Genomic DNA, 21405 nt, shown 5'->3' with positions numbered 1-21405 from the left:
TCTCTCCGTCTGATCGGCGCAGGCTGCGCGGGGCTCCCTACGGGATCAGAGCGCTCCCCCGCCGGGACTCCACTCCTCACATCCTCCTGCTGGGACTCAGCTACATTTCCAGCCAAGCCTGGCTTTATTATGTGTGTCTGCACTGCAGCCCCAGCAGCAAGATCAGGAGGAGGAAAAGGAGCCAGGACAAAGAAAAGAGAGGGAGGCTGGCGAGAGCTAAAGAAAATAAAAACCCAGGGCGGCAGCAGCAGCAGCAGCAGCGGCAGCAGCGATGAAGGCAGGAGCGGTGCCACCTTCCAGCGAATAACCCATGGAGGCAGCTAGCGGCATCGATGCGAAGGAGCGCTTACCTTGTTGGGCCGAGTGCGTGCGCGCAGGGGCAGGCGGCGGCGAAGGAGCGCGGCCGCCCGCCCGCCCGGCCGCCCCGACAGCCTAAACCGGGACCCATCGCCCTGCCCGGGCGGCGAGGGGGGGACAGGCGGCCGCGGGCAGAGCGGCGGCGGCCGGACGGACGGAGGGAGGGCGTGAGCGCGGCCGGGCGAGCGTTCGGGAGCGATCGCAGCGAGCGAGCACCCCCGGAGCGCCCCGCATCGCCGAGGCTCGGCGTGGGGCTGGACATTTAATCCTCCCCCCTGCGTCCTTCCCCACCCCGAACCCAGGGACCCCGCGCAGGGCTCTGCTCCTTTTTTCTCCCCCCTTTTCTTACTTTCCTTTTTTTTTTTTTTTCCTTTTTTTTTCTTTTTTTTTTTAATTATTATTCTGAGAGTGCGAGCCGGACTGAGAGCCGCAGGGCGCCTGCAAACTTTGAAGAGAACAAAAAGGCGGGTGGGGGCTCGCTTTGCGTTGAATTTGCACATCCAAGGTGGGGGGGGGGGGGGTAAAGGAAAACAACAACAACAAAAAAAAAAAACACAAAGGAAAGAAAAAAAATCGCAACTGTTGCTCCTGTGATTTTATTATTTTTTTTTAATTTTTATTTTTTTTTTTCCCCGGGGGAAGGTGCCCGAGGGGGTGGAAAGAGGAGTTGAACTTGCCGCATTGCAACAGGCAACAGAAGTGAGGCAAAAAAAAAAAATCAAATAATCGATCCCGCTGCTGCTGCTGCCGCTTCGCCTCGCAAAGTTTGGAGGTTGGGGTCGGGGGGCGAGAGAGAGAAAGAAAGAAAGCAAGCAAGGGAGAGGAAGGGAAGGCAGGGACGGGAGGAAGACGAGGAGGAGGAGGACGAGCCCCGGCGCCCGGACATGTCCAGGAGGAAGCAAGCCAAGCCCCGCTCGGTGAAAGGTGAGCATCCATCCCGGGCAGCCGCCGCCTCCGCCGCCGCGACGCGGCCAATCAGGGCTGGGTCCCGGCTTGGCGGGGATTGCAAATCCCCCCCCGAATCGGGATGGGGATGGCTGAGCCCCCCCCGCAACGGGCGGCGAGCGGCTGAATGCCCCGCGTGGAGAGCTCGCCCGCTCGCCGCCCGTTGCGGGGGGGATGCGTGTGTGGGTACCGCGGGGCCATCAGAGCCTCGCTGGCCACCCGTGTCGCGATAATTGATGAAAGAAGCCGGTAGCATCGTTGGAAGAGGGGAGGGAGGAAAGTTTGGCGGTGGTGCCGGGGTGCGGCGGCGCATCGGTGCGCTGGGGAAGGGAGGAACGGAGCGCGGCTCGCGTTTCTGCTTTGAAATGAGTGTTTTCTTTATGATTGGGAAATAACAGCGCCGTCTGTTTCCTCCCGCTGTCCAATACGCGTCAGGGTGGTGAAAGAAGGGGAGAATTAAACGCCGATTTGATAGATAAGGGTTGAAAACTTGCTCGGGCTTGAAGAAACAATAGCCAAATTTGGGAAGAGCCGCGTTAATAAAGATGAAACGTTCAACTTCGCGTGTTCTTCCCCCATCCACGGTGAAAGGGTGCTCGAAACCTCCTGTTTGCCTCCGTAAGAAAACAGCTGCTGGTGAAACGTGAAGGGAGGGCCGGGGCCAGCCCGGATTGCATCGCCTTGCCAGTTTTTTCACTTTTAAGTAAATTGGGGCGGGAGGGAAAGGCGTGATTGCCGGAGCCTTTGCGCTCCCAGCCACGAGGAGCTTGGCTGGTGTTGGGGAAGGTTTTATTGTCCTCTGCACAAAGCAGAAGTCGCAAACTCAGGGGTCTGGGGGCTTTGTTGTAGGAGCACAAAAGAATCCTAACTTTCGATGCCCCCGATGAAACAAAAAAGGCTAAAGCGTTCTTAATTAAATAACTTGCGGGTGGACAAAATTAGCAGGCGGTTAATCGACCAGCTAAAGAGGGAATCGAAACCCCATCCAGGGCCGGTTTGTATTATTTGTGAAATAGCCCCCGTTTAGCAGATGATCGCAATAGAAGTCGTATGTGCTTTAAATGTTTATGAAGTTTTCATAAAGTCAGCCCTTCATCTTTATACCAAAGCCTTCATCATTTTCCCCCCTGACTAACAGTACGTTTTTGTTGTGTTGTGGGGCAGGTTTGTGACCTTGTGACCCTCTGCAATCCCAGGCAATCTCTGCCAAAGGAGCTACTTCAGTAATTGGGAGATGAATGTTACAGCCCGTGGGCAGAAGAAAGGGCAGAGCTGGAGCTTTTTTTTTTTCTAGGGGATGGTCCGAAATACATTGTTTGAAACTAAAAGGATCCCAGTTTGAGAACAGTGGTGCTTCGGATGAGTGGGTGATGTTTAGTGGCCCGGGCCTCTGGAGTTTAAAATGTTTATCTGTGCTGAAGTGTCACATTTAAGGTTCAGGAAATAGTTCTATGTCAGTGGAAACCTTATTTGCTCTAGAAGCTCAGTCAGTAAACCTTGACATCTCGTGCCATAATAACATTAGGTGTTTACCTTTTATTAGTCATTTGTTTTCTACCTCATTACTTTTTAGGCAGCGATATCTCTCACTCTGTAATGAAATTTTGACCGTAATTCTAATACAGAACTGATTACTACTTAGAAGAGTGTTTTTATGAATCAAAGCAGGTAACTTGCTGGCAAGTCATAGCTAAGAAACATTATCCCTGTGATGTAGAAATATCTAGAAGGTCTTTGCAACAGTGAGCTGGGTGAAGCTCAGTTTTTAAAAGATTCTGAATATTTCTGTAGTCTCTAGGCACAAGAAAAATGTGTTTTCAGCTTCAGCATAAACTGGCTGTAAATTACAGGTCTTGGCATGAGCTGAGTAACAGGGAGTCTAAGGAATGAGCTGAATCTGGGTGAAATTCTGGGTAATAGGAGGCAGCTCATACGTGTATGTAGGGTAAAGAATTTCTTCCTTTCTCCGTATAATCTGCTTTTTAAAAGTCCATCATATACGTTTTGTGGTCTAGGGAGCTGGCAGCCCAGTAGATTGCCACAGTACAGGTTTCCATGGAAATAATTGAGATGTAATAAATAAAGGCACTCTAAGGTCACAGGTTTCCCACTTCAACTGAGAAGAAAACAAGCATAAATTATGTGAATGTATGTGTAGCGTTTAGGACTTAAAATAATTTGCCGTTTTTCTCTTTGGCGTATGTTTATTTCACTTTGTGTAGCAGCTTTGCTATTTATTAACCACTACTGAGATTTGTGCATCCTTTTTCATTCAGAAAGATTACACACTAAAATAGAATCACTATGTGCCTGTGATGAAAGGGATTATTCTGCATGCAAAAGGCAAGTTGCCTGCACGTTAACGGGAGCGATGCTGTCTGACATTAAAGAGGTGAACGACTTTGACAGGAGTATCAAATATTGACAACACTTAGATGCATGCTATTTAAAATGAAGTGATTGCAAACCGAACGTGGATGCCAGCAAAACTGCAGGTCATGTGGCCCGTGTGCTTTATTATCAGGTCTCGGGTTCAGCCTGGCAGAAACTTGCAGTGATGCTGTGGACTTCCTTCTGATGTGGGATTTATGATTTGCAATACAATATGCTGATTTGTTTTGACCATTAGTTTGAGCAAACTTGAAGATATTAATGTCGTGGCTGGGGACAAAGTTCTACTTGGCTTAAAGGAAGGTTGTTTCAGATCAATGAGGATGGAGCAAAAGTAGGAGGGGTTGAGTCTTTGTTGGCTTACAAAATAAACGCTTCGATGACAGTGCGGTGGTAGCAGTGGTGGAGCAAGACACTGGCCTGTTCCAGAGCTTTACCTCACATCACAGACAAAGCCTATGAAAGTAATTTTCCTCTGCACAGAGCCTTCTTTTGCCCTGCTGCCTGTAACCTCATCTGCTGAGGGCTTTATCCCTTGTCCATCAGGAAGAGTTGTACCTTACTCGGTGCCATTAAAACCACGTGGTCTTGAACCCCAGAGCCAGAATACAGTTGTGAACATGAAAACTTGCTGTCTGTCCCCTGTTACAGGTGATGGGGAGTGATGTCAACACCAATGTCCTTAAAAGTTTGTTGTGTGCTGCCAGCTCCAGGTAGCAGCTGGCACCCGGTCCACACCGTGGGGTCTGAGGAGGGCAGGCGTTCATCATTCTTGTTGATTAAACTGTAGCTTCTCATGCTGCAACCTGGGGCCTTCCAAACTGGTGAAGCCCTGAGATGCTGGTAACTGTAACTCCAGGTTTCCAGCACCTTGTAATTGCAGAATTAGGTGACTGCGATTTGTGGGGACTGGGCTCACGTTGGCACAAGGTTTTAAGCATCAGATGCACTTTGGTTGCTGAATTTGACAATTCTGCAAATTACTGTCAGCTTGCAAGGGTATTTTGTGCATAAACACGCTAGTCAGTAATCAAACTGGTTTGCAAAAGAATGCGCTAATTAAGTCTAGATTTGTTATCCTACTTGAAGTTGCAGAATTGCTGTCATATTTTTTTGCTTTCAGTTGGCAAAAAATGCTGATAGAAACTTTTGATTCACGCCCTACCTGCCTCATTTGTGTCAGTCAAGAAGAGAAAAGGGGGGTTGCTTGCTATGTCGTTATCTGCAAAGTAAATAAAAATATTTCAACCATTTGCTGAGTTCCAATTAGTTGATTGCTATGAATGATCTTCTTTAAAGGAATGCTGTTTTACCTATCTGCTCATACAAAGGTTTGATTTTGAATGTCTTGTGAAAAGGATTCTCTTTGTCTTGATTGATGTCAAGAATAAAAGCGTGATGGTAATATCCCTTTGAAAGCTATTGTATTGTCAGCTCTGGCTGACAGCAGGAGGCCCTCCTAGTGCTATAGATTAGCGCTGTGAAAACACTGACATTTTCTTTGTTATATTGCTGTTGTTCTGCTTGCAAAGTCAATTATACAATGTCGGAGCTCAGTTACAGAGTTGACTGTGGAAGTAACAGTGTCTTTCATACTTGTCTTAAAGATATAATTTTCCTTTTTTCCCAGTTGATAGAGAAGAACCTGAAGGTACTGGAACAGTACATTCTAAATTAAATTTTGACAAGTATAATCATAATTGCCAAATACAAGAGACTTGTGCGATTATCCTTTAATTTTACAGTTCATTCAAGTTTCAGTGGAATTTTATTGATACAGTGAAAGCAGCAGCTAAAATTGATAAAACTCATATCAAATAAGATTACGCTCTTGATTGTTCTTTATCAAGTGTAGCTTTTGGGGGATTAGGAATAATTGGAGATGTTGGTGTTTCATTGTGGGGCTGGTGCCCTGAGAGCGGTTGAATCCGTGTGGTATACAGAGCACTGCCTTCAGGGATTAGCCTGCAGTTTTTAATTTTTGCCTGTGTATTTTGCTACAAGCCTAGCAGCGGTCTCCCCTGAACTCCACAAGTCCCATTTTCTTGCTTTCTCTCCCTCCAATATGCTTTCCTGGGTGGGATCTGGGTGGTATTTAACTGGTTTTACTGATTGAAACTCCTGCCTGTGTGCAAACAGCTTTTAATTGTGGCCTGTTCCCACCGGTCTCAGCGAATATAACGAATAAACGTAGCCAAAAATTGAAAAGAGTGGGAGAGGTAACACGGGAGGTTTAAATATGAATGGGGAGAAAACAGAAATCTCATATTTTTACTGATGCTGTGTTCAAAGCCATTGGTAAAAAAACAACTGCCATGCAACGTTAGTGGCTCTTGGAGAATGCCTCCTATTTTTTTTCTTCCAAGAATATTTGTTTACAATCAGTGCAAGTTAAAGAATATCATTCACTGACGGATTGCTTCAGATGACACGTGCAAAAAAAAAATCGGAGAGCTCTTGTTAGGACGTTAATTGTATGATTTCTAAATTACTATTATAAACTAATAGAGTAACAAAAGATTCCACAGTTACCAGTAATTTGTCAGGATTTATTTTGTTTTTCTTCAATAATTGAAAATTAATGTCTTGAAGTGAAAGCAGATGTTCATGCCATCCTCTGAATTGCATATAAAAATGATGTTTTGTAGATGCATTAAGCTTCTGTAAATTGTAATTGTCTTATCATAGACGGGGCTTTGGCTTGGTTTTATCTATTGTTTGTTGCCAAATTAACTTTTAGGTTAAATCTGGGTAAGTGCTTTCAGCCTGGTTAAATTAACTAAGCCAAATACTTGGGGAGGCACCCGATGGTCAGTTATTATAGTAAATGTTTTAAAAAACCTCCCTCACCTGCTGGCTCTGTGAATGACAATACTTTCTCATACTGTAGAATTAATATTTACTGCTGTTTGGATAAATTGCTCTTAAGTGTTTACTCAGTTATTTTTATTGAACTGGTTAATTTATAGCTCTCCACCCAGTTTCCAATTTGTAAATCGGTTTTAGTTCATTATGACACTTGAAAAATTCAAATTATATTTAAGAAAAAAAAATGGAATAATCTGCTGGTCTTGTGTTAGTTTGCAATCTCTAAACGATGATAAATTTCTTAATGTTTTATAATATTTGCTTAAACAAAAGATTATTAATTACCCACAATAATTGAACTCTCTTACAAAAATGCCTCCATCAACCCCTCATCACTCCATCAGTATTCTCCTTAACTGCCTCTGAAAAAGGATGGCTATTATGTTCCCTTGTATCCTAGTAAATGTGCTGGAGTAACGAAATACTAATAATACAAAACCTATTAGAGACTCCTGCTAAATCTTAACTGACAAATGGTGGTGGAGAGGAGGGTCTGGTTCCAGTGTGTGCGTTGGTGGACGCGGACTCAGAGGGCACAGGTGGGAGCTGGGGCCAAGTGAGGACCAGCTCGGAGCTCTCTGTAGTGTGTGCATTTATTCAACATACTTTTAGAGCCCCGCTGTAGATTCTTGTGCATTTTTCCTGCTGGCCATTGGAAAACGTCGAGAAACTGGTTCCTTGTTCTCTTAGAGGAATAAGTTTTTAACTACTACATCTTGACAACACCTAGGTGTAGGTATGTGTAGAGCAGTGAATTATGGTGGTTTATTGGAGTTGCTTTAGTCTAAGGAGAAGGATGCGCAGGGACTGAATGTTCTCTTGTGACGTTTCCAGCTACAGAAGGCTCAAACTTTGACCTCTTGGAATGGTTTGTTTTCTAAAATGCAAACAAAGGGACCTGATGGGGTTGGAAATTGGGTGATGCGATTCGGAACAGGCTCACAAATCTCGTTGTGGTACAGTGAATCGGTGTATGGCATTAACTCTCCACTACATGACTTATTTTGGATAGCACTGCAATACTTATCTGAATATGGCGATAAGTAGCTTCATTATATTGTTTGCATTTGCTTTGGAAGAAAACCTTTCCCTTTCTAGCCACAGATTAGGCAACAGAAACACCAATTTGCCGAGCTTGTAAATGCCACTTGTTAATCATATGCAGTACAATTATTATTTTTTTTCCTTTCCCCCCTTGGATGTATTAAGTCAACTTTTTAGCTTTTTATGTAATTGAAATTTGCCCTTTTGTTACCTGGGCATGAATTACTTTTGAAATGTTGTCATTACCCGCCCTGCTGTGAGGTTTATCTCTTCTGTTCATCCTAATTAAATAAAACATACTGTTGTTCGCCGCTCTCGTGTTGAAGTGAATTACCTGCCTGAAGGCTCGAGCTGGTATTGGGCAAGCTTGTTGCAGCAGCAGCCATTGACTAACGCATTTACTTTTAGATTTTCATTTCAAAGAGCTCAGTTTGTGCAGCGTGACAGGTGAATGGTGAATGCTTTACAGGACTTTCAAGAGCTGAACAAACAGTAGAGGACTTACTGCTACCTCAGCGGAGTGGCGAGTACAAATGTAAGGCAGCCTTTGTGGGAGAGGAGTGCTTCCTTTGCTGAATAAAGGCCACTCAGAAGACCTGAAGGGCTTGCTTGCGTACGCTGAGGGTGAAATAAATCTCAGTCGTGGTCTCATTTAAGCCCACCTTACCTGCGTGTTCTTCTGGGCAGTTTCTAACGGGGTTGATTTCAGCTTTCTTTGTATCATCATCTGCAGTCGAGGTCTCCTTGAATCTGCTCTTCTGAAGGCTGCTTCAGGAGTCTAGCAGTTGGAGTTTCTTTATGCAGAAGTTATTTCCAGTTCATATGAGAGAAAGTAAACAATGCGTTTGGGTTTTAAAGTGAAGCGGAGAGAAAGGTCCCCGCTTGTAGAGAAATGGGGGTTTTTAAACCTCTGATCGTGCTACAGAAAACGTGCTGCTCACTAGTGAAATCCTGTTACGAGTAAAAGTACAAAAGTTAACAAGTCGCTGCGCTCCAGTCTCTGCTGGCTTCTGCTGGGCTCTGGAGGTTTGGTCAAATGTGGCCTAATTCTGCTTTCCAAATATTAAAAAAATTACACAGAGGGCAAAAAGACAAGTTCTTAATATGCATATCCTGGGAAAATCCTAGACCAGTATTTTTACCCCCTCCAGTCCCAAGGCTCATCAAAATTCCTTTGTTTCCACATCTACCATTAAAATGCCTCCCTTGGTTGTCTGCTGACTGTAGAAGTTTAACTACTCGATCGGTTGGGCTCCCAAAAGCTGTTACTGGTTTTAGGTAGCATTTGCCTGCAGATAACTTACAGGTGGAGGTAAGGCTCCAGGGGACCTCCAACAGGACTGGTACGTCAATTAGCAGCTCTGCTCATTTCTTGATGATTCTCACCTGGCCGAGCATTGCCATTTAAGCAGCGTGGCTGCTGGAACTTGATTCACGTAGGGATGAGCTGAGTGGTGAAGAAGATAGATGGTGTAGCAAGTCTGTCTTTATTAATGCTGTTTGAAAAGAAGCATTTGTTTGATGCAATGTGGAGATGAACTTCTTCATGGGGTGAATATCTTGGACCCACTTTAGAGGTTTTTCGGGTGAGTGCAGTTTTCCTCCTTGATGCTAATTAGAGCTGGATTGGATGTTTAAATATATGTCAACAGTGTAAATCCAAACTCCCTGAATCTGCTCCAGAACTAATGGTGCTAATCAAGGTTCTTGTTGGTGGTGTAGGGCTATGAGTAGCTCTGGGCTCACATCAGCTATGGGGTGAAGCCCCTTTCTTGTTTTGATGGTAGTGTTTCTTAGTGGGGATGGGATCTTATTTCTCACGTTGCAGCAGAAAGAGCAAGAGAAGCAAAGAGTTTTGATAGAAAGTATCGCTTGTTATCCAGTGCCGCAGAGAACATCTCCTGCTTCTTCTGCTGGCTCTGTGAGAGCGCTGCTGGGGGAATTTCTAGGGGAGCACTGGGAGGGTTCGAGGTGCCGGAGGGAGCAGTACTGGGGTGGCTTCCTGGTGGCACTGCAAGAAACCTAAGAGACCCAGGTTGTGTTTAACGTTCGTTAACGTAAGCAGGTACAGATTTATGTAAGCAAAATTGACTGTAATTATGACTCTTTTCAATATCCTGTCCCAAAAATTGGAAAATCAAAAGGAGGTAGAGGAAGTGCGTGGTAGAAGGATGAACTTAATACCTGGGGGAAACAGAAATGCTGAACAGAGGAATATGGAAATAAAATAGGGAAGCTAGGAAATCTGTTGCTGGCATTTGGGTATGGAGGGTGCCTGATGATTAGATGGAGTGTTTTGGCACAGAGGTTTGCTTACCTGGAGCTATGTCTTTATTTTTTTTATAATAAGTTTAAGGACTGATGGAAGGAACAGGTCTGAGAATTGATCCATGGAAAAGGGTATGATTAGACATAAGCAGAAAAGAAAACACTGGAAATGTAAACTACCTAAACAAAGTAGCTTTCCTGCTCTTAATAGGCAGTGATGGTGTTTTCCTGTCTGGAGGAGTGTATTTGTTGTGGTTTACAGTTGTCTTCTGGTCAATATAGAGAAATTTGAGGACAACTGTGATTGCAGTCATTAATTTGAGAAGTTTCAACTGTCTTGTGATCACTGCAGCATCCGAAGTTGGCCTGTGAGGTCTCCTAATTGTTCAGGGGTTTGGAGGGAAGAGGAGGTCAGAGAGGTAACTGGAAAAAATAGGCTTTCAAAAATTCTTGTGTGAATGCACACAAATATATATAATATATTATGTGTGATTGCATGTACATGGAAGAGAAAGTCTAGAGGAATTGGTAGTATCTTTTGTTAGACCAGCAGATATAGATGTAGAATCCAAGGAAGTTTTTCTGATGCAGTTCCCTGAAAAAAGCAGCAGCCTTCTGGCTATTTTGCTTGTTAGGTAAATGCAGCTTTGCTTTAATTTATTTATTCAAGCTCTTACTCAAATTTCTCTTGCTTCATTAGATTACTCACATGAGTAAAGATATACTGGATTACATAGTAATGCCAAGCTTTTGTATTATTTATTGTTGAATTCTGTGGATGCATTTCAGTCAGGTAATTTGCTCGTGGCCTCCTTTATTTCTAGGAAAATGGCATGCCTTGCCCTTCATAATTTCTTTGCTTTTACTGACCAGACTGTTCCCCCAGAGGGCATGTGGGATGTGGCAGAGTATTGGAAATACTGGAATGGAGAAGTAGAGAAGGAAGGCTGTGTGTGAATTGCACCTTATTTATGTTTGTGCTGGACTTACACGGCAAAAACAGAGTGTTTCTGGCAGGGATACTTTGGGGGGAACGTTGTAGGCAACTCTGGGTGAGAAAGTTGTTACCTTGGGATTATTATTTTTTTTTTTAAGATCAAAAAATGCTTTCTGTCTAATTTTAAGCATCCTTTAGGACTGTGGTACAATACATTATGAGCCATTTTAAAATGAAACTGTGAGTGCTTGTCTTAAGAACTTGCACTTAGTCTTGCCTAATGTTCGTCTATGAGTCCACTGATTTAATTCCCTTCATTCCAAGGGTGTTTTCTTTCCTAATTTCTTTCCGGCTTGATAACAGATAAATGAGATTTGTTTTAAAGCTCCCATTTGGTTTATTTTGATTACTACTTTTGGTCTTAAATAAACACTCAAGAGAGAGCTTCTCTTTGTATTCCTCTCAATATGAGTGAATTTAGTAATAAACTTCAACTTAAAGGTGAGGCTCTGAAAAAGCCACCCCTGAGAGATGCCAGGCAGAGCCGTGGTGTGACGGGCTCCCAGGGGTGCTGTGGAGCAGGAGTTGCCGGGCTCTCTAGCTGGGCAGCCAGGGCTGCAGTGGGAGCTGCTGCTCCAGAGGCGGGGGACAAACCCCCTGCGAATGGCAGAAAGATGCTCCTTTAGTGGTGGAGCTGTTAGCGGCAGGCAGGTCTTCTGAAAGTGGGGTTTGTGGGGTGCTCTAACCAGGAATTCATCCAACACCAGCTGCATGTTTGTGTAAAAAGGAGGTAACTCTGTTATGATTTTTCCTCTTTGCCCAGTGGGTCTGTATTCAAAATGTGGCTCCAAAGAAAATGCATAGAAAAACGAGCTTTTAATTTGTCACCTGCTGCTGAACCACCCTGTCCTCCTTGAGATGCCAAGTTGTAAATGAGGTTTTTTGTATCCCCACACATGGCCATCCAAGAAACGTTCTGTGTGTCGTAGCTGTCAGTGGCACAGCTGAAGACATCAGAGCCATGGCTTAAAACCTGCCGCTGTCTGATTGGTGCGAGCAAAGCCTGTGCAGCCCAAAACCTGAGCAAACAAAAAGGCAGGTAGAAAAACTGTTGTCTCTAGTGGCTTGGGAGGTCCTGGCTGCCTCCAGAGTGGGGTCTGCTCAAAGCTTTCTGTCTGGCAACGTTGAGGAAAAAGGAAGCGGAATTGTTTCTTTGTGCTATCACTCAGAGAGCTGGTGGAAAACTCCCTTTAAATTAATCTTTAAAAAATGCAATATTGGTTCTACAGATTTTATTTTGGCGAATAGCATCTTGTCTGCCTGTATATCCTGTGGCCTCTTCCACCACATGGATATGTCCAAACAAGTATGGAGGTATGCCAGCCAACAAAAGCAGATTTTCTCCTAGCAAACCTCAAACTGCCTTTGGAAGGGAAGCAGGCAGGGGAAGAATGGGCAGGACGTGACCCGTCTGTGGGGTGGTGTGCCTGACCTGGCTTGTGGTGGGACCCACGGAGGCAACGGCAGGGAGGAGACATGGTGGAATAATCTCACCGCTTTGGGAAGCTGAAGACTGTTGGTGCTCTTCCTAGAGGAAGTTTATCCGCTCCAGCATCTTACTGTCTGCTGCTGGCTTGACTGGATTTTCTTTTTTTGGTGCGTCCCAACAGGTTTATGTTCTTCTGGAAAATTTTTTTTACTTCAATATTGCCATGTTGAAAAAATGGACACCAGGCCCTGGCTTAAATGCAGTCTGCAAATTAGCATATGTTAAACCCCGCTGCTCCAGAAAGGAGCGCGAGTCAGTTCGGGGCTGCTGTTACCTTAAACTCATTAGGTGAAACTGGTTTTCAGCTTCTGGTGTGGTCCTGTGGCTGTGCCCAATGCTGCACAAAATGAAGGCAGATCTCATGGGTTTTGCTCTCCCTCAGTTTCTGGCTCCTTGTCCGGCTGATTCCCTAGCAAATGGCTCTCAGGAACTGGTTTTACCCACCAGCCCATCAGACAAATAACCTTGTAGCTCACCCCTGGCCAGGCATGGGTTTTTGGTGTCTGTTGGAGCAGGGGAAATCCTCCTTGGGCAGCATTTGAGTGCTATCAGTTTGGCCAAGAGCCTGTGCTGAGGACGCTGGACCGTGGCTTTGGATGTGGGTGTGCATCTGTGTCCACAGTGGGGCTGATGGGCAGGTCACAAAACCCCTGCAGATGTGTCTAAGAACTGGCTGTGGCTGAAGCAAATGCCTAAGTCTGCGGTGAAACAAATGATGAAAAACCACATGAGCAGAGCTTGAAGTTCACTGAAAGTGATGAAGAACAGATTCAAGTTGCACAACGGCTTGCTGCTCTCTCATGTTCCTGTGAGAATCACGTATCCCAGTGGAGATGTGAGCTGTGGGGTGCTCTGTGGTGTCCCGCTGCAGTGGTGGGTGCTGCTGCTATTCCCATCCTGGATGGGGATCCCAGCTGAGCCAGCAGGGATCAAAAGCAACGTGCTTCAAAAAAGCAATGCAAACCAAAGAGAGAGAGAGTGAGAGTGCTTGTGTTGTGGGGAAGAGGGAAGGCACCCGGAGATCAGAGTTTGGCTGAGGTCTCTCACTGCTCCTGTGCTGGTGGAAGTTGCTGGCAGCAGCCTTGCATGAGGCAGCATTGCTGAAGAACAATTTTCTTCTCTATTCTGGCTTAGTGGTGTTATTTTCTCTAAGATTGTTTCTCAAGAAAAGGGAGATCTGTTGTTCTGCCTTTAGCTTGCGCCATAGGCTGTCGCTGCGGGGTGCACTGCACCAAGTGGGTGCTCCTTGTAACCCTGGCACTTAAATGCCAGCCCCTCCTTTGGCAGACACTGCTCTGCCTCCAGTGCATTGTACCTCCAGGAGGTACAATGGTAAATCCCAGCTCTTTTTACTACTTTATATAGAGTTTTTTTTCTTATGGGTGAATTTTGACTATGCTTGACTCAAATACCATTCTGTCCAACGACCTCACGTACAGGCTGCCTTGTGTTTCTGGAGCTGTAACGTGGTGATGGCTTTGCTAAGGACAGTCTCTGCTGCCCCAGACAACCCATGTCCTTGGGCTCACCCAGGCAGTGGCCGGCTTGGCTTCAGCGTCCAGCACTGGCTTGTGCTTGTTTGTGTTCTTACTTAGATTATTTCTGATGTGGCAAATTTCGATGGCTTTCCCTGCTGGGAAAGGGCTATTTTTTCTTTTTTTCTCCTCCATCCCCTTGTTTGCTTATTTTTAGTCATAGGAAGTAAAACAAATTGCCTGTTTGCCAAGAAGAAAAAAGAACAACAAGCAAAAACCCCTAAGCAACCACAACATTGTACATTTCCTTGCTTTTTAAACAAAATTCCTTGTAAGTGTAACTACTGATGTGGGTTTTTTAGTAGAAGCTTCTGATTCAATGTTAAACCAATAGCACATCAAAGAATAAAATAGGGTGGTTTCTTGTGTGTTTTCTTATTTATTATTAATCTTGTTCAGATTTGGGAAAACACTGCGGTGTGAAAAAATGAAGAAATGTCTCACATAAAGGAATAAAAGAGTAAGATCTTTAAATAACTCGGCATACTTGTGCAGTAGTATAGGCTGGGCTGCACTCTGGGTTTTTGAAAAAACTTACTTTTTTAAAAAAAAAAGCTTTAAATTTTATAAATATTTCTCTATCTCTCTCTTTTGCAATCCCTCACATACATTGTCTGTTCTGCAGTTAACTCCCTGATGCAGAATTCCTGAGTTTGGGCTAATAGAAAATTTGGAGGATTCTTCATTATCTGAACCTCTTGAGAAATACCAAATATGTTCCAGTAATTGTGGTGTAGTACAACAGGGAGTCACACTGGCAGTTTGTTGGAAAAGGCTTTTCCTGTAGTTATGAAAACCATACAACTATTAAAATCCCCAAAACTGAAACCGTTGGGATTACTCATATACTTACAGTTAAGCGCATGCCTAAAGGTAGATATATTCAGCGTGCGGTTTTTGACTTGAATTTGATGCCTAGCTTGAGAATATCAGAAAAAAGAAATCCTCAGTCCCTTCAGTCTTGTGCAGCCTTTTTGTTCTGTGCTTACACGGCTGTAGCACGCTGGGCTGTGGCTCATGGAGAAGCAACCTAGGCTTGCTACAAAGCAAACTATTAATAATAAAGAATGGGAAGTTTTCAAAATAGTAAGGAGCTTCGGGCTGTTAGAGACTTGGAGTCAGATTTCTCCTGTCATGTCTTCTGCCTCTGCCACAGCTCCTTGATGAATGCACGTGTGTTGTGTAATTTTTCACTCTTCTTCTCAATTTTTTCCATCTTGGTTGTATGCAAGGCGGTATAACCTTTGTGCCTTGGAGAGGAGAGTGAGTTTATTAAATGCTGTGAGGTGCTGGATAGGTAAGCGTGAACCAAAACACTAATGTTCTGGTCATAATATTTGGGTTTCCTTTGTGTTCGTTTCATCTTCCCTATTCTAGAAGATCAGTTTTATAGACCCAAATTAGCAGGAAAAGCTACGAAGTGATGACTGTTGTATAGCTACAGTAGAGTGACTTTCTCTTTTAAAAGCTTCCTTTGATTAAATACTTTTTATCTTGTGTATGATTTTCTCTTAGAAAACACTGTCTTGTTTCTCTAAGTGTCTTGATCTATCATCCTAAGAGTTAGTTAGCACATCTATTCTTCTTAGGAAACAAAATGCATTTTGTGTCTATCAAACTGTGTAAACAATTAGCTTTGATCCAGAACTTGGTAATGTGCAGGTTGGGGAGTATAACTAATGAAAAAAATGGTTTTGTTGCACTTCTTTAAAGGAAATCCATTTGCACAAGTATCAGTGTGGGGGAATTTAATTTTAAAAACAGTCCCAGCCACTTTGTAGAAAAATATAATGCAGTACATAAACTCATTTTAGACACTACTTATTCTACCGTGTCCTATTAGTTGATGTTTGCACAGTGCTTTGAAAATGTAAAGCGCTGTATAAGTGCTTATTATTATTACATTATTATTATTCTCCCTCTTGAAAAAAGACCCTCTAGGGAGAGTGAGACTTGCTTTGCATTTCATCTGTAGTGCAGATCCCACAAGAAATATACCCGTTTGTTTTGGTTCTTACATTCTTCCCTCCCCACTTCCAGCCTTCTGGAAAAAAAAAAAACCCTGTATTGTGTTTTAGAGATTACAGAGCTCCTATTTAGTTTATGCTCGGTAACTACACCGATGAGAGCATTAGTTGAAGGCTTATATATAAACTTAAAATAGCTTTTTATTCCAATCTGTGCAATAAAATGAATCACTGTCCTGGTGTTGGCCCCTGCAGTGTGTGCGGGTGCTGGAGGGCACCTCGCGAGCCCGGGCACCGAGGGATGGGTAAGTAGGAGCTGATGGTGATGCTCTGTGCTGGGCTCCTCCTGCCTGGCCTGTCTGCTGCTGTGGATGCTGCCCAAGGATGAACATAGGGTGATGGGAGGACAAGGAGGGCGCCAACAAAGTCTTAGAAGAATTTCCTTCCTACAGAGAGGAAGCACTGCAAGTTTTTCTGCAGTATCAGAACTATTGTTTTTCCTTGTAAGTAACAAATTGGCAATCCCTTTCCTCCTTTACACCCCTGTATCAGCAGCCATTTCCACGGCAGGAGAACAAGATTTCAGTTTAAGTTATTTTAATCCCCTTTATCGCTTGAATCCTTATCATGAGAAGGACTTTCAGTGGGCAATATTAACCATTTATATAATGAAATATGAGAGCAATTCCCTGTGCCTCTGCATTATACTGTAATCGTGGCCATTGAAATTGGGAGTTATTTTTACCCAGGTGTTTCTAGCCTTGCATTGTTGTGAACTAAGAAAGCAGATAACCATGAGCCACCTTTGAGTGGAGTGAGGAATGTTTCACACCTCTACGCTGCTCTCCAGTGCTCCAGTCCCTGCCTGGACCCGCACTGGGCTCCCCGCAATGCAGCAGCTCCATTTCCAGGGTTCCCTGCTTGTCCTGCTCTCAGCTGCATTTTGGGAGAAGGTATGGGGGAGAGGGAAAGTGGCCTTAGGGAAAAGGTGCAGGATGGGAGAGCCCGAAGTTGATGTTTGTTACAGAGCATAATCTGACTTAGATTTGTCACTGGATTCAGACCTTGGTTACATCACCGCATGTGGCCACTAAATAATGAGGTCACATGCAACATTTCAGCCTGGTTTCCAACAGGAACAGGTTTCTCTGCAGCCATCCTTATCTGCATGTGCCCTTTGGTGGTGGTTCAGCCTGAGCTGGCGTCACCCAGCCGTGGCCGGGGTTGGCAGTCGCTGGCAGCTGTTGTCTCAGACCTCTACAAACAACAGCAGGGTAAAAGAAGGACCTGAGGGAATGGCAGGGAGATGTGCCAGGGGAGGTTTAGGTTGGATACTAGGAAAAAGCTCTTCACTCAGAGGGTGGTGGAGCACTGGAACGGGCTCCCCAGGGAAGCAGTCACGGTTCCAAGCCTGACATTATTCAAGAAGCATTTAGACAACACCCTCAGACAGTGTGACTGTTGGGGTTATGCTACACAGGGACAGCAGTTGGACTTGATGATCCATGTGGGTCCCTTCCAACTCGGGACGTTCTATGATTCTGAGGGGGAACCCCTCCAAACATCTGCAAGGACTTTGGTAAATGTGAAGCTTGTGGTACTAGTGTGGCTGCAGGAGAGGCTGCAGCATATCAGAGTGGGGATGTGTTGATAGGGTAGGACAGTCCTGGTCGAGTTCAGAGCTCCCTTCTCTTTATTCATTTCAGCTGTGTGACTGACAACATTACTAGGTGTTGTCTAAATCAAAGCTGAAGTGCAAGTGTTATCAGATAACCTAAACCCTTGTATTACGTTGTTGTTTTGTAAAGAGTTCATCAGCCTTGTCAGTTTAAGCTGGGTGCGTTATTTTCAGGGAGGAAAGCACTGGGTTGTAGGGAGGTATAGGACAGGGATTGGGCTGGTGTACGTTGGGAGGAGCAAGAGATGGGAAGCGCTTTGTCCCTCAGGTTGCACGCCTCCTGCAGCTGCCTACCCCAAAATTACCACCCAGGAAATTGGTCATGGGTAAGTTTGCAGGGACTTCTTGCTATTGGAGAGGTAATGGCACAGGTTTGCACAGTCTCGCATCTCTCCCTGATTCACTCATTCCTGAATAGGAATTAATTTGGGATGGAAAAGCATAGAATTTATAGACTGTAGACTGGACACTTAAATTCAGAATGAAAACCAGTTCACTTGGTTCAGATGAATTCATTCCAGATGAATGCCCAGAGACTGAGGCAGCAGTAGATTTACGTTCTTGATACAGTTAAAAAGGACGAAAAACTTCCAAAGCTTCACTTGCTTCTTTCAGTCTGAGCCTGTCAAGTTTGTAGAAACCTTGTCAGTGAGAGCAGACTTGTACTGAAACCTGGCTCCAGCCCCTTGGTGATGGAGGGCACTCCCATACTCTGCAGAAGGGTAGCACTTCCATAGCCTCGGTGTAATGGGGAAAACTCTAGAGAGATCGAATTTACCCACAGTGCCTTAGGTAGTTACCCGCGATGGGAGTGAAAGTCATCAGACCAGCATGCTTGTTGGATTTCCTCATCAGCGCTCATCCCTTCCCCTTGGGGTGTCATTTCCTACTTGTGCGTTAATGATAAACACACCAAAATGGAAGAGACAGTTATTGCCCTCGCTGCAGTATAGCTCATGGGGTACAGAAGCGCCAGTCTGCCTTGGGATGGCACTGTGAGATGGGGTGGATGTTCCTCAGTGTCCCCGCACCTCCTCTGAGGACAAGGGATGTCCTGGTCTTTCTGCATGCACGCTTCAATCCTTAACACATAGACACAAAGATGCTCCAAACCCACAACTGGTTTGCGTAGAGTCAAGGAAGAACGAGCAAATACTCTGTCCGTGCTTGGCCACGTGTGTCTGTGCCCCGGAGGCCGTTGGGCAGCGGGCTGGCTGCCGGGCTGGCCCCTGCGGCGTGTGGCACGAACAGCCTGGGGCTGGGCAGATGGCTCCCTCCTGGCCACGGGGGCCCCGCTCTTGTGGGAGCGAGCCCTGCTGAGACTGCAACAACAGCAACCCGGGAGCTGGGCAGATGGTCTACTGGCGGCAGCCAGGATAATTGCATCAGCTGGTTACTTCTGCAGCCAGCGGAGCCTCCTATTTGTACTGCTCTGAAATGATCCTGATTTTTTTTTTTCTCTTCTTTTTTTTTTTTTTTCCTCCTTCCCTGCCTTGCTTAAATTTATGTATTTTTTTCTGAGGTCTGTGGGGCAGCCGTCTGCCAGAGGAGGTTGGTGGTGGGATTGGAGGAGCCTCCGGCAGCTGGGAGCAGACACGAGGATAGGTGAGGGGACTGCAGCAGCCTCCCGCTCCTGAACTGCGTGTCTCTTGGAGCTCGAATGATGTTGCAAAGAGAAGAGCTGGAGAAGTACTACTCTTTCCAGTCTCATCGGCGCACAGCAGCCTCAGTCCATGAACAATATCTGCCAGCCTCCACCTAAATTGCTCCGTGTACCCGAGCCGCCGCTCCCATGAGCGTGCCAGCCCAAGGTCTGAATAATGCAGCAAACCCCCTCGGGTCCCATCTGTCTGCCTCCCCCTCCCTGGATCAGCCCCTCAGCGCTGCTGCTGCAGGAGGGCTGCTGCGATGTCCGCTGGCGGCTGCCGGGGCTCCCTCGCCACCCTGCCCGTGTCCTCCTTTTGGGCTCTTCTTACACAGACAAAAGATCTCCCTGTTCCTGTCGAGGTCTCTTCTGTTTATGGAGATTGCTGACAGGCATGTGCTCCGCTGACTTCTAAGCAGTGAAATATTTGTGGAGGGTAGGCAAAGGTCCCCTGGAGATGGCCGATGTCCCCTCAGTTGGTTTCTGAGTGCCTTGGTGCTTCCGTGCATCTTGCTCTGGGCTCAGTGGGGAAGGGGCTGAGAGAGATGAAGTGGCGCCTGCTGTTTGCTTTGGTTTATGCTCTCTGGTTTTGGCTCTCAGCACGGTACAGGTAGTTGCAGTAGAGCTGATCCCAACTTACTGCTGACCTAGAGGTCCTGTAATCCCTAATAGTAGTAGGATTAGATTTTGTTCAGCCAAGTCCTACTTTCCTTTCCTTTTTTGTTTTTTCCCCCCTTGCAATACTTTACGCCTCAGCTCACATACAGGCTGCCTCCTGCCTCGACCCTTGCCTGGTTGTCTAGCTCCCAAAAAAGCCTTGCCCGTCTTTTGGGAGAAGCTTGTCAGCCTGGCTCACCCCTCAGTGCCTTCCTCCGTGTCCCTTCGCCCCTTTCCGCGCATGAGATCGATTTTGCTGCTGTGAGCCTGTTTTTTTCCGTGTCCCCCCGTGTCTCATTAGGCAGACAAAGTCTCTTCCCTCGCTGTCTAGGTGCACAGCCAATTTCTGTGGCCGTAATTTTAGGAATTTGGTCTGTACCCATCTATCAGAGTTTTCCACTGGCATGTATTCTAAAAAACTTCCGGAGTTCGACTGGCTGCAGTGTGACACCGCGAGTCCCGAGCTTCCTGTTCCAGTTTCCGAGAGGGATGGGGAGTACGGATGCATTACGAGTTCTTGAAGCACTGGATGAAAGTCCACCTTTGTAACTGGAGAGGGGCTGCCCAAAGTCTGCACAGCTTCAGTCGCAGCAGCACTGCGGTGGATCCGGTCGGCAATGGGATGATACCAGTACGAGAATGTTGCGTTGCCCACTTCTGTGAATATCTCTTCATCTGCTGTAAGCGCCAAATAGGCAGCTGCTGGTGTTTAACTGAAACTTTGCGAATCTCCTGCCGGGCCCTTTAGGATCAGTTCTTATGTAGCCTTATTTTTTTTCTTTAGAAATTGTAGGTTTGGGTAATTATATGTATTTTTGAAAGCTCTAACTATGCCTCATTTAAACTTCTGCAAACATCTTTGTGAGGCCAATTAGATGCCTGCAGAAGAAAATGATCAAAAAATGAAATGGGGAAATGTGCATTTACCCAGATAGAGCTTGCAAGCCAAACAAAATGTTATGTTAGCCCAACAAATGGGTTATTCAAGCAAAGTTCTACCAAGGAAAACACAGGAGAGTCAAGGGTAAGTGAGCTTTGAAGCAGTACGGAATGTGACCCTCTCAAGTTCATTTATCAGGATTGCACAGGTTGAGAAGGTTTGTCTGATTTAAGGTTGGCTTGAAAATGGCATTGGAATGGGCCCTGAAAAATACAGTCTAAGGGAAAGTTTTCAAGTACCCTCCCCAAAATTCAGTTTGGGGGCAGAACCGCTGCCCCACTGGATTCTTCCATTTTCATGTGTTTAGTTGAGTACTACAAGAGCAACCAGTAACAGTGAAGTCAGCGTAATTCAGTGAGAAGGAGGGATATGTTCTTGTGCTCACGTTAAAGAAGATATATCCTCTGGAAGACACTGGACAAGGTGTTTTCTCATTTGGTCGCACTTGTCGGGCTCTGGGAAGAAACCTGCCCAGCAGGCGTGAGTGCTTCCTGCCCATCGCTGCTCTTGCTGTGCCGGGGTGTCCCGGGGCTCTTGGGCTGGTGGGACCAGAGCTTGGTGCAGGCAGTGTGTCTGGCGCTGAGCTGAGGGCAGTGCCGGGGGCGACGTGCCGGCAGGTGCCAG

At 45.6% G+C, this 21405-nt stretch overlaps 1 protein-coding gene across 2 annotated transcripts in view; it reads left to right on the top strand.

The window, feature by feature from the left end:
* Positions 1–895: 895 nt before the first annotated feature.
* Positions 896–21405, top strand: part of ZNF423 (zinc finger protein 423) — a 230498-nt gene continuing 209988 nt past the window's right edge. The window contains exon 1 of one of the 2 annotated variants that reach the window (XM_054079014.1): positions 896–1281. In XM_054079014.1, the coding sequence (XP_053934989.1) occupies positions 1242–1281 (40 nt within the window). In that variant the 5' untranslated portion in view covers positions 896–1241. Of the gene's footprint in view, positions 1282–20502; positions 20522–21405 lie in introns of those variants that run through there. The other variant, XR_008452089.1, reaches the window with a different exon arrangement.

The sequence above is a fragment of the Cuculus canorus genome, chromosome 13, assembly GCF_017976375.1.
Source record: "Cuculus canorus isolate bCucCan1 chromosome 13, bCucCan1.pri, whole genome shotgun sequence".
Lineage (NCBI taxonomy): Eukaryota > Metazoa > Chordata > Aves > Cuculiformes > Cuculidae > Cuculus > Cuculus canorus.
This window is presented reverse-complemented; position numbering and strand designations above follow the sequence as displayed.